Here is a 13,139-nt window from a genome sequence, read left to right on the forward strand (position 1 = left end):
AGTAGAACGCAGGAAAAGAAGGTTTAACACTCTTCGGCAATAAAAAAAACAATGAAGTACAATTGTTAGTTTATCTAAAGACATTTTGGCTTATTAGTATGGTTGAACTGGATCATCAAAAGGTCAGCAGCAAAGACATTGGTTAATAAAATGGGATTAGATATATTTGTGTTATTTAACATATTTAAGTACTCTTGTCTGAGTTTGCATTTCACTGTTTTAATTCATTTTGATGAATACTAAATCTGTTTTTTGCGAGTGGGATGAATTATTGCACATTCACATTTAGTCTAGAACTACAGTAACATGTTCACACAGCGCACTGTCAGTCAATAAATGGGAAAAAAGTAACTCAGATATTTTCTTGTAAATTGAAAAGTAATGCATTGCTTAACTAGTTACTTGAAAAAAGTTATATTATTACGTAACTTGCGTTACTTGTAATGCGTTACCCCCAATACTGGTTATCAGTATATTGCTACATTTTAAATATCACTCAATATCAAAATCTATTAAAACTGGACTATGTCATCCAGTGGGGAAGTCGTGGCCTAATGGTTAGAGAGTTGGACTCGTAATCAAAAGGTTGCGGATTCGAGTCTCCGGCCGGCAGGGATTGTAGGTGGGGGGAGTGAATGTCCAGCGCTCTCTCCACCCTCAATACCACAACTGAGGTGCCCTTGAGCAAGGCACCGAACCCCCAACTTCTCCCCGGGCGCCGCAGCATAAATGGCTGCCCACTGCTCCGGGTGTGTGTTCACGGTGTGTGTGTGTCTTCACTGCAGTGTGTGTGCACTTTGGATGGGATAAATGCAGAGCACGAATTCCGAGTATGGGTCACCATACTTGGCCGTATGTCATGTCACTTTCACTTTTCACTTACAGTATTTGTGTGTGTTTGTTACCTTAGCATCATGCTAGGGTAACTCAAGTTGAGAAAAATACTGATTAGAAATGTACTTATATTTCATCAATTAGTGTGAAATATCAATAAAAATGGCTAAATTCAATAAAAATAGACTAGTATACCCAACATTTGTGTTTTTTCTACATTTATTAGAGTATCAAGGCGTTAGCTTAGCAACAACCAAACATCAAACTTTTCTGTGAGAATGCAATTTGTGGGCTGTTGAATTGCTAAAAAGTTTCAAAGTGGTCACTTATGCTGTCTTTTTTAGAATGTTGCCTCAGCACATTATTATCTGAGGATTTTTATTTAGTATAAATCTGAACCTAATTGCATCTGGTTTTGCCGTTTGCTTTTTCCCAAAAGGCCACAACAACAGGTTGCAAAACCAAAGCATTGATTTTGTTGGCACTGAGTGGCTACATTATCGTGCAGAGCAGAGGCATTATGGGAAATGTACTGGCAACTCTACTGAAATATTGCTCAGAATATGTGGAGTGTATATCCGTAAGGTTGATTTGAGGGAGAAAAGGAGAGAGAGCAGATCCTGACGGATGCTTATCTGCGAAGACATTTCCCTTTCAGGAAACCCCATCACATTAACGCCACTGCCTGCTTCCTTTAAGTCCATGTGCAATCAACACCTAGTTCAAAATAACAAACGCATAAACGGATTCTCGACACATGCATGCACAAGCATTCATGTCCATTGGCACGCTACCAAATGGTCCCACCTACCCTGATCGCAGTTCTTGCCGCCCCGGCCTTCAGGACAGTCACAAATGTAGGTGTTCCACTTATTTTCACACTGAGCACCGTGCTGACACAAACCCTCATAGCAGAAGTTCTTCTTCGCTGGACAGCCTGACAGTACAATAAATATATTGGGTTTTGAGTTACAACAATCTAAAAACAAGTTCACAATGCACATTGTGATTTTGAATTGTTATGGTTTATGTCAGACCTTCAGTGGTCCCGTTGTTGGCGATGTAACTGGCCATGTCGATGGATTTACTGTCAATCATCAGGTTCCTCATGCAACCCACAAAGTCACGGTTTCGTATGGGGAAATCCTCTGGAAGGTTGGGCACCCCGCCAAGCAGAAGAGGCCCAGTGAGATCCAAAGATCTGAAGAGGGAAAACAAAACTTTGACTTTTTTGCCAACAAACTCTCCAACAAGTTAATGGCATCAAAAGCTCACAATCTAGTGAGCAGTCCTGCTTTCTACTATCTAAAGCCTAAAGTATACTTTGGTTTTATGCATAAGCTAGTATATGTGTAGACTCAGTGTGCATCAGTACATTATGCATGATTTTTTTAGGCCTTGAAGTTTTTACTAATTAGTTGGTCCACAAGGTGGCAAGGTGGCCCAAGAACAAAAGAACAACAAAACTATCGGAAACAGCAACAACAACAAACCTCTGAATTGGTGAGCACTTGTGTGAGGGGGTTAAGAAACACCCACAACTCTAATTTACAAATACTTCAGACATTTTTATTTTTCATAACTTCTGGAGAGAAATAGTGCAGACCCTTGACAAAGATTAACCTTTTTAGGGTACATTTGTTGAGTGCCTGTTTCCTAGATGTTATCAAATGCAGTATATATTGAAAAGTTATGCTTTTGCCTCAATAAAGTAAAGTATAGTAAAGTCGTGACGTATTTTCAAGTATGGTGACCCATACTCAAAATTGGTGCTCTGCGTTTAACCCATCCAAGTGCACACACACAGCAGTGAGTAGTGAACAAATGCACACACACACACACCGTGAACACACACCCGGAGCAGTGGGCAGCCATTTATGCTGCGGCGCCCGGGGAGCAGTTGGGGGTTCAGTGCCTTGCTCAAGGGCACCTCAGTCGTGGTATTGAGGGTGGAGAGAGCGCTGGACATTCACTCCCCCCACCTACAATACCTGCCAGCCGGGGACTCGAACCCGCAACCTTTCGATTACGAGTCCAATTCTCTAACCATTAGGCCACGACTTCCCCAATAAACTCCTAATTTGCTGCATATTAATAGTTAGTAAGATAGTTGTTATGTTTAGGTATTGGGTAGGATTAGGGATGAAGAATATGCTCATGCAGAGTATACAGGTACATCTCAAAAAATTTGAATATCGTGAAAAAGGTCAATATTTGTTTCACTCATTTCAGAAAGTGAAACCCATAAGACCTTATGTGCTTTAGAAGTACTAATAATCAGCCAATATGTTATTAATAGGCATGCTAATAAGCAACTACTTAATAGTGAAGATTGGTCCCTATACTAAAGTTTACCAGACCATCTAATTCCTCTTAAAATCACAGCTTGATTAAAAGCTTTATAAGACAGAAGTAAGACAGGTGAAAGGGGGCATGACCTTCCTTAACCAATCTGTCAATCACATTGCCCATGACAACAGAGCCATAGGGAGTGGAATGTTGCCATGCAGTATAAAACAGGTCGGTGCTTATCAGACTGGAGCGACGGGTTAAACTTTCACATTTATCTGTTGTTCTTTCTTTGAAGTGTTTTAATGCACAGCCCTGTTCCAGCATGCAACAACATCTGATGCTGCAATTGCCACCTAAAGTATGAGAAGATCCTTCACAAATGAAAGATTTTTGGACATGTGTCCTGAAGGCCTCTGAATGGGCGTGAGAGAGTTAAGAAAGTAATTATAAATAATTGCCGAAGGCTAATTATCAAGAGAATGAGTTCTTGTTTGATTTACACAGAGAGAGGGATAAACTCACTTCTTCTGTCCCGTCTGGGTGCCCTGGGCAGCGCAGGAATAGTTGCTGATCTGACTGCCGAAACGCACGGCCATGGCAATGTCACAGTCGTCCACCGCGACTACTGCCACCTTCTCACCCGACGGCCCTTGAGGCAAACCCAAATGACTTATCTTAGGCTGAAAAGAGAAGAAATACTAAATAAGTTACAGATTAAAAATAACCAGGATGAGCACAGATTGACAGAAACACATTTTGAAACTAGACTTTTTATACCTTTTGAAGACAATGAGAGTGTTGTTTGTTCCTGCAAAACTAGCAATACTTTGTCTTATGTGCTTTCTACTACCCTTGCGAAAAAAGTGTGCGTAATTGACTGTTTTTTTAACATACACTTAAGCATGTGTAAAGCACTTGAATACAATTTTAACTATAGTGTGATATTCAATATTACATTTAAAATGATTGTATTTTAAATGCACTAACTTCTGACATCACCATTAAAATGTGCAATTGCAAATATATTGAAATAAATGGAATAAAAATTTCAATAGAAATAAATAGTGCTGGGCAACGATTAATCACAATTAATTGCATCCAAAATAAAAGTTGTTGTGCACATAATATATAAGTGTGTGCACTGTGTATACTTAATATGTATATATAAAGACACACTCATACAGAATATATTTACTTGTATATATTTATATTTATATTAATATAATTTATATTATATATAAATATATTTAATATATAAACATAAATTTTTTCTTAAATATATACATGCATGTGTGTGTATCTATACATAATTAATATACACAATACACACAATTATGTACACAAAAACGTTTATTTGGGATGCGATTAATCGTTGCACAGGACTATAAATAACATGACATTTTATTTTAGTTTACCATACATGTTGGTAGGTATCTTTGGCAGTACACATTAACCATATTTCAAAGACATTAGTAATTATAAAATTACTTATAAAGATGTACTTAAGTCCTACTTAAGTGCGTCAAGCTAATTATATGTCACACTTTATTTTAAGGTCCAATTCTTGCTATTAACAAACCATTAACTACGACTTTAGCCTTAATAAACTCCTAATTTGCTGCTTTTTAATAGTTATTTAGGATGTTGTTAAGTGTATAAGTACTAATTTACAGAAAGGTTTACAGAAACCTTTGCACACTTTTGTGAATGCACGCACTTACAGATCAAAACTGTTTACAGGAGATATATCTATGTGCCATGTGTTGGCTCTAAATGCCTAGCTCAGGGCAGATGCGGGCTATCTGTCTGATTGTGTAATGCACGTTAAGAAAGTGACAGTCAGAAAGAAAGGTTGTGTTGTGTGTAAGCATTCACTCCCAGCATGGCACACTTTCCAATGCACAGCAGCTTTATCTAAACTATCACTGCCACTCTACAGAAATAACTCTTTCCTACTGCAAAAGCACTCATACTTTCCATTAGGTGCCATCTAAACATGGCACAATTTGCCTTCCTGTTGCTATATATATATATATATATATATGAATATATATGAATATTTCACTTAGTGTTCGCTTCACCTACTGACACACACATGTTTATTAATACTAACAGATTTCAACTTGTTATTTTATTACTTGATCAGATTAGAACCATTTAGAAGCTTTGTTACTATGCCATTATTTATTTTTTCAACTTTTCAAATGCCTATTATTTATAGATTTTATGGTCCTAGACCAAAACGTCAGATCTTAAATTAGGCTCCATAAAATTCTACCAAGGAAATTATATTTATATTAAGAAGACTTAAATTAGACTATTCATGAAAAAATATATATATTTGACCATGACAATTGTAAAATACTACTACTATTACTATTACTACTACTAATAATACAAAGAGTGTGACAAATATATCATAATTTTTATATTTTAAAAACACAAGGACCAAAATAGCCCATAGTATAAAAATGAGAAAAATGTTACACTTATACAAATTTTCTTTCCTGCTTTTCTTTCTGTCTGTCTGTCTAGCCATAGACATATTTCATTAGTTTCTCATTGAGATGTGAAGGGTGAATAGAATGGGAATTCTTAAAGGGTGTGGTCTCAGACACAAACCCCATCAGGGGACCAGCCTAGACAAAAGCAGCTACACAAATCTTAAAAAAGGAGTCTGTCTTTTCAGGGAAACACACCGTTTAGGTGAAATATGCTGCATTCATTTGGCCTGTTTCCAGCAGGATATTAGGGTGTGAGGTATTATTCAGATGGATATCTCTGCTCATGCTGGGTGCTTTCAACACATATCTGGCTCATAATCTATAACCTCTTGTATATACTCACTTTGTATACTTGTATGGCATGCTATTTTATTTTTAAAGTACTACATCTAAATCTTATATTTAAGATTTGTATTTTGTTGTTTTATATTTACATCAAAATTAGATAATTATGTTAAGATTTAACATGTAGAATGTAAAAATGTAGAAATTTCATATTTTTAATTAGACGTAACACATTTATATTTAGAGCCAACATTTAAGATTTAACTTTCTATTTAAATATTTAAAAATGTAATGAGTTTAAATTTGTCTGTGGAAAATATCTCTATTCCGAGACTCATGCCACATTCAACTTGGGAACCGATTTTATTTAATGGGTCTCATTCATTATACTGAGAAAAAAAAAAAAAAACTATGTAAATTGTTCATGCATCCATTCCTATATGAACTGTTGCACTGAATTTATAACTTAAGAAAGAATGGTTTTAAAATTGATTTACAAAAAAAAAAAAAAAAACACTATATAACCTGACTTTGATCACAATAACTGTGCCTTGAACCGTACAGCACAACACAGTCAACAACAGATGAGGTCAGGTATGTTCTCCCCACTGCCTTTGATTTAGTAGCTCAGCTTCATGCTGCTTGATTTCACAACTCATTTATCTGACCTCTTAATCAGTGGAGTAGAAGAACAACACTCCAGCTACCGAACGCTGAAGGAAACCACAGTTTTATAGAAACCCGCCATCCGAAAAATTACAAAAAGCAACGATAAGACACGGTTCACGATTTGTTGAATGAGACCAAATGTATTATATTGTATTAGCAGAGTGACCTGGAACATCACTTCAAAACGGACTCTATTTACCTTCTAAATATACGTTCCTGGGTTTATTGTTCATTAGTGTATGTTATTCCAAAAACAAGTCTTTATAATGTTTCATCCAAATGTAATAACTCGCTCTTGACTGAAACAGCTTTCAGTTTTCTTGCCCACACAGGTTATAATGTTAACCAATAACCAAATCGCTTCTTATGCGGTTTACACCAGTGCATTTTTTGTTTTCGAGGGGGGAGTCGATTTCTCATGACACCGGCATTTTTAAAATGAAAACGATCCTCGTCTACACTGGCGTGATTCAGAAATGACCTTTTATTGTTTACATGGTCGTCAAGGATACGCAGAGCGAATGTGGGCAGCCACGCCATCGTTTTCAAAAGTCTCTGTTTTGGTCCGTTTACACTGAAATGCAACCCCAGAGATTCAAACTAAAACGGGGTCGGCAGCGTTTGCGGAAGTCTACATTTTCAAGGGTCAGAGTAGTGTAATCGACGTAACTGTAGCGAAAGTTATGCGTTTAAACAAAAACGCACTAGTGTAAACGTAGCCTTAAGCCCCGTTCACAACATACGATAACTATAAAGATAACAATACTTACACATATCTTGCTAATGAAAACATATTGTATGAGTACAATAAAAATGGATATATATTGCTTATAAATATGTGCTTTCATAGCACAGAACACTTTATGGAGGTCTCAGTTTGTATCATTTAATGTCATTTTGAGTACTATGTTCTATGACTTTTGATGGTAGTAGACTTTTGCATCTTGACACATCTGACCACAGTTTAATACATTGTTGCAACTCCTGAGGAGGAAAATCTGAGGAGCACAAGACTTCAGCAAAGTCTCCATTTGCTCTTCTTTTAACTCATTGCTGTCTAGGATTAACAACTAAGATAGATCTGAGATAGATCTCACTACTGTTTCTTTCCTAAGGGTTTGTTTGAGTGTTAAATCCTGGTGCGTCCGGGTGCAATTTGAGTCAGATTAGCCTCGTTTGCTCTTTTCGTGGTGTAAAATGACCGACAGACCTAAACAAAGACTTCTGTGTTGAGACAAGACACCATAACCCAGAAAGTTTTGCTGTTTCCCAGACCTGCAAACAAATGATTTTCAAATATACTTTTTGAAATGTACAAAAATTTGAATGAATGACATACTATGTTTGATGACTAAAACCTATTAGCCTAAATATCACTAATCCCGCTTTGAACTTGTTAAATCCACTTTTCCTCTGTTCTTTCTCTGTGAAAACCGCTCTGGTAAGGCGGTAACCTCACCAGCGGAGGGTTTGTTGGGGGTAGTTCCAGATCTCTGGGGGTTCTGGCTACATGCCACACATTACTGGCAGAACAGAAAACAAGCGGGGCTCCAAACATGCACCTCAGGCACTGATGGGAGCGCTGTTTGGGCAGGTACCGCCATACTGTTTTTATGAAGACTGGAGGTTTTCTCATCAGCTGTTTAACAAAAATATTAGCTACCAGAGTTTTACTAACTCAATCATACTTGATCTCAGCGTCTGGTTGCATACCACGGATCCCCCGGCTTCTGACAAAGGCAGGTGTCTACTTGTGTAAGGTTTCCACCTCAGGCTGCTCTGCACATTAAAACACTGCATTTGTTTGTTTTGCTATGAATGAATCTGGATCAAGGGTATTTTAAGTGTGATTTTTTTTATTGCTGTTCACCCAAACCTCTCCCCTATGTGATATGGCAGTGAAGCAGACTAATGCAGGTGATTTTATCCAGAACAGCAGATGTGGGATTTGGTTTCATGGCAGAGAGGGAGGTACATCAACCCGGATTTGGGAGAAATGAGGGTTTCTCACAGGTCAAAATTGGTGCCAAACTGATATGGATAACAATGTTTGAAGATCTCTACAATTCTGTTTGGTGGAGGACACTGTATTGTAACAGTCATTGAATCACAAATATTATTACATCATAATAAACTTCCTATTTCTGAACTTTAGTCCAACTTAATCAGGTGTAAAACTCATTCATATTAGCGGCCAGAATTACTAACAGTTTGCGCCAGAGCTTTTGTCTTTTGTCTCAAAGTCTTTTGGGGTTAAAAAAGTACTGGCAGGATTTACTAAAGACGAGCAGGAATTAGTGCTAAAAAGGTGTGGACACAGTTATTTTTGCACCTGACCTTACTGAATATGCATTTATAGGAGTTTCCCTTTCAGGTATTTTTTACTGGTGTTTGAGCCATTATTTAATGCCCAAAAATAAGAATGTCAAACTATTTTTCACATATCCTTATGCAAGAGGTGTGCGATATGACGATTTTTGATCGTGGACGATAAAAATGTCTCCACGATCTGCTTTTGAAGAAATATCGTAGTATCGTGCTACAGCACACATGATGTCAAATACAGTTCTGGCGCCTCCGTCTCTATATACTGTACAACACGACATACAGCAGTAGAGTTACTCTGACAGGACACTGCACTTATTCGCGATCGCAAAAGTACATTATTTGCACACAAGCCTTGCTGGTTAAATGTTTAATTCGCGCGCTGGTCTGACGTGCGATTTTTCTGAGCGCATACACCTGAAGCACGCGCACTAAAAACATTAGTTAACGTTACCAAAACAACAAAGCGCAAAGAGAAAAATCACTCACTATTCTTGACTAAAAAACTTGAATACAGTTGCTTTAGGAATAAGTTTATGTAGTGTTTTATTTTTAAATACTAAATACACCTATTGCACCTGAAAATAAAGCACTGTTTGTTTTATTTGTATATTTCTAATGTGCATCTTTGTTCTTATTTTTTTAATAAAAAAGATCAAATAATGACAAAGATTTTTATCTTCGCCCACTTTGGCCTAAATATTTGCCATGTCTTTTTTGTTTTTTTGTTACCTTGAAAGGCTTTGTCTTCCTAGTTAGGCTGTAATGCTCAGACAGCTTGTAAAACCAAAATAGTAAAACCAACATGACAAAGAATCGTGATATTTCTAAAACAAAATTGTGATATGATATTTTTTCCATATCGCCCACCCCTACCTTATGCTAATTTGTGCTGCACTTGGTAGATTGTGTTTGTCATTATGGAAATGACTTTTAGTTTTTAGTCTTTTCAGTATTTCAACTTAAACTTATTTTGTTTTTTAAGTTTAATACTTTTATTTTACTACTTCAGCTTCATTACCTTTTAAAATTAAAATAATATAATTAATTGAAATATTATACATTTCTGTCTATACTATCTTTTTCTAAGTACATGGCACAACTGACCATTGAAAACTATTGTTGTGGGTGTGTTTGCATTATAATCTGATCTGCATGATACCTTTTGGTAAAAGAATGCTAAAACAATGCGTATAGTTTTTGCAGGCACAATTCAGTCGTAATAAATCCCCCCTCTGTGTGCACTCATTTGTTAAAGCAGGGTGCTGCCCTCTGCCCCACCCCCTTTGGATTCTGGGTAATTCTTCTGTGAAATCAGCCTGACCTTTTAAAACTTTCATTAGCTAGCTTATAACTGACCAAAACATTTGATTTATATGTATATAAAGATGAAGTCATTTAGGAAGTGATTCTATTATGTATGTCAAAGGGTAGTATGAGGTTTCTTCGTTTTTTAAATAAACAGTTTTAAAGGAATAGTTCACCCAGAATTTAAATCTGAAAAGTCCATATTTACTCATTGCGTTCTCAAGTTAAACTGACTCAATCATCTGGTTTTTCACAGATAACCTTCTGATAACTGCGAGTTGTATCATATTTATGGTGCAAGTTTTGGACTTCATTGTAACTGCATGGAAACACAGCAACACAAGGGTGAGTAAATGATAACCGATTTTTTTATTTCTAAGTGAACCATTCCTTTAAAAGAGGACTCCAACTAAGGTTTTCTCTCTGGAGTGTTGAAAACTCCCGTCACCTCTACACACGGGTCTCTAGGGACGGAGGGTTTGCTGGAGCCATGGCAACACACTTGATCCCAACAGCTCCTGACAGAGGATGAGGTCAGAGAGAGAGGCTCCCTCAAACCTTCATTTCACCCGAATAGACCGGGTGGGGGTGGGGTGGGGGGTGGGGGGGGGTTAGAATGGGAGGGAGTATGAAGAAAGAATTGCTTTAAAAAGAATCATATCACGGAAAACAGGATTTTCATGTTCTTTCGAAATCAACGAGATGTTCTAGATTTACATACACTAATACACACACAAAAAACAAAGCATCCTCTCAAGTCCACCAATACTATACTGAAACTAATTTACAAATATATATACATTTATGTTTAATGTTTTGCATTATTACTCCAGTCTCACGATCCTTCAGAAATCATTCTAATATTCTGATTTGCTGCTCAAAAAACATTTATTATTATTAAGTTGAAAAAAGCGGAGTAGTTTTTTTTTTTTAAGGTTTCTTTGATGAATAGAAAGTTCAGAAGAACAGCATTTATCTGAAATGGAAATCTTTTGTAACATTATAAATGTCTTTATCTTCACCTTGGATCAATTGAATGCATCCATGCTAAATAAAAGTATTAATTTCTATAATTTAATGATAAATATATAATGTTTTAAATATACTAACTCCAAGCTTTTGAATAGTATATTGTATAATGTTAAAAAATCTTTTTATTTCAGATAAATGCTGCTCTTTGGATATTTCTATTCATCAAAAAATCATGAAAAAAACTATTTTGAATGTTGATAATAATAATAATAATAATAAAAATGTTTCTTGAACAGCAAATCAGCTTATTTAAACGATTTCTGAAGGATCATGTGACACTGAAGACTGGAGTAATGATGCTGAAAATGTAGATTTGATCACAGAAATAAATTGCCTTTAAAATATATTCAAATAAAAAGCAATTATTTTAAATAGTAAACATATTTCACAATATTACTGTTTTGCTGTATGTTGAATGAAAAATGCAGGTGAGCAGAAGATAATTATTTAAAAAACATAAAAAAATCTTACTGTCCAAAAACTTTTGACTGGTAGATATTTATATTGACAGACAGACAGCACACGGAATAATAAAAAAAAAAGTATCATCTTAAGTGAACCAAAGGTTGAAGGCTAATCTATATTGACTGCTTATAAAAGCAGGAAAAAAATAAGAACATTTCTCTGTTCAATTTCCTAATCCATCAGCAATATTAATAAAGCCAAACGGGCTTGGCGCAACTCTATGAGAAACTTGCTCTAGAGATGTTTGGCACTGTTTGGGCACATTGTACATCTGATAGCTCCTTTACAGAGATCAAAATTGCAGTCTTAATATTCCTGCTCTGAGCAAGATTCTTAAGTTTCACATTCTCAAATGATCTGTTCTGGACATGTACTGTTCAGCCCATCCAGTGTACTACAAGCACAAGAGTAAGAATCAATCACCAATATGCGAACGTGCCCTGAGTCTACCTTCACAACAGTGTTTCTCAGTGTTTCGAATGCTAACACAAGTCAATACAGGAGAACACGACTGTAAACGGCCCTAAATGGCTTGTGTTTTCCCCAGAGGGGCAAATTGAGCTCGGGTTTGACAGTAACGGTTGTGTGGAAGCCCTGGAGTTCAGGTAAAACCGCTCAGCTTTCAGATAAATCCGCCGCTGCTGCCACTGGCCTGTCAGTTAAATGGGAAGACAACTGTGTTATGAGGGATTAGTGCAGAATGTCAATCAACAGATTGGGTTACACACAAAACACCATGAAAAAAAACTAATGACAGAGTCATCTTACACTTTTGCATTACTTGTGAAATATAGGTATGACAGCTTTCTCAGAGCTGTGAATGTGGGTATGTTAAACTTTTTTGCCTTTTTCTAATTTTGAGCACATTTAAAAAAACGTTTTTAAACTTTAAGATTTTAAGAGCATCTCTTATTTAAATAATCAATATTAAATTAGTAATTAAAGTATTACACTAGTTCATATTTTTAAATCTTCTCGTGTTCATTTAAGTGAAAAACTGTGTGGCAAACATGGCTTGATTATTATTTTAACTGCATTTTACTGTATTTACTAAATATTTTTAATTTCTGCTTTTCTTCTGAAAAGCATTCCTATATATAAAATATATACATAAAAACACAGACATAGCCACACACACGCGTTGGTTTTTGTGCTTTATGGGACTCTCAACAAGTGTAATGGTTTTTATACTGTACTGTATTTTCTATTGCCCTACGCCTAAACCTACCCCTCACAGGAAACTGTGCATTTCTCATTCTGTATGATTTATAAGCTTTTTGAATTACGGGGACACCAAAAGTGTCCTCATAAATCACCTTCATGTTGTAATTCCTATGTCATACCCATGTCACTATTCAAATTTGTGTCCTCATAAACCACAAACATGCACACACACACACACACACACACACACACACACACACA

At 36.2% G+C, this 13,139-nt stretch overlaps 2 protein-coding genes across 2 annotated transcripts in view; one reads left to right on the forward strand and one right to left on the reverse strand.

Moving 5' to 3' along the window:
* Window positions 1-13,139, forward strand: part of LOC306861483 (uncharacterized protein) — an 814,549-nt gene that overhangs the window by 757,301 nt on the left and 44,109 nt on the right. The gene's annotated exons all lie outside the window — the stretch shown is intronic.
* The window catches only part of LOC306861480 (cadherin EGF LAG seven-pass G-type receptor 1-like), a gene marked incomplete at its 5' end in the record, with an annotated part of 116,603 nt that overhangs the window by 27,403 nt on the left and 76,061 nt on the right, over window positions 1-13,139 (reverse strand). The window contains 3 exons of the mRNA XM_079403744.1: window positions 1,646-1,771; window positions 1,872-2,035; window positions 3,649-3,806. Coding sequence (XP_079259870.1) covers window positions 1,646-1,771; window positions 1,872-2,035; window positions 3,649-3,806 — 448 coding nt within the window. The remainder of the gene's footprint in view (window positions 1-1,645; window positions 1,772-1,871; window positions 2,036-3,648; window positions 3,807-13,139) is intronic.

Source organism: Barbus barbus, assembly GCF_936440315.1.
Source record: "Barbus barbus genome assembly, chromosome: 42".
NCBI classification, from domain to species: domain Eukaryota; kingdom Metazoa; phylum Chordata; class Actinopteri; order Cypriniformes; family Cyprinidae; genus Barbus; species Barbus barbus.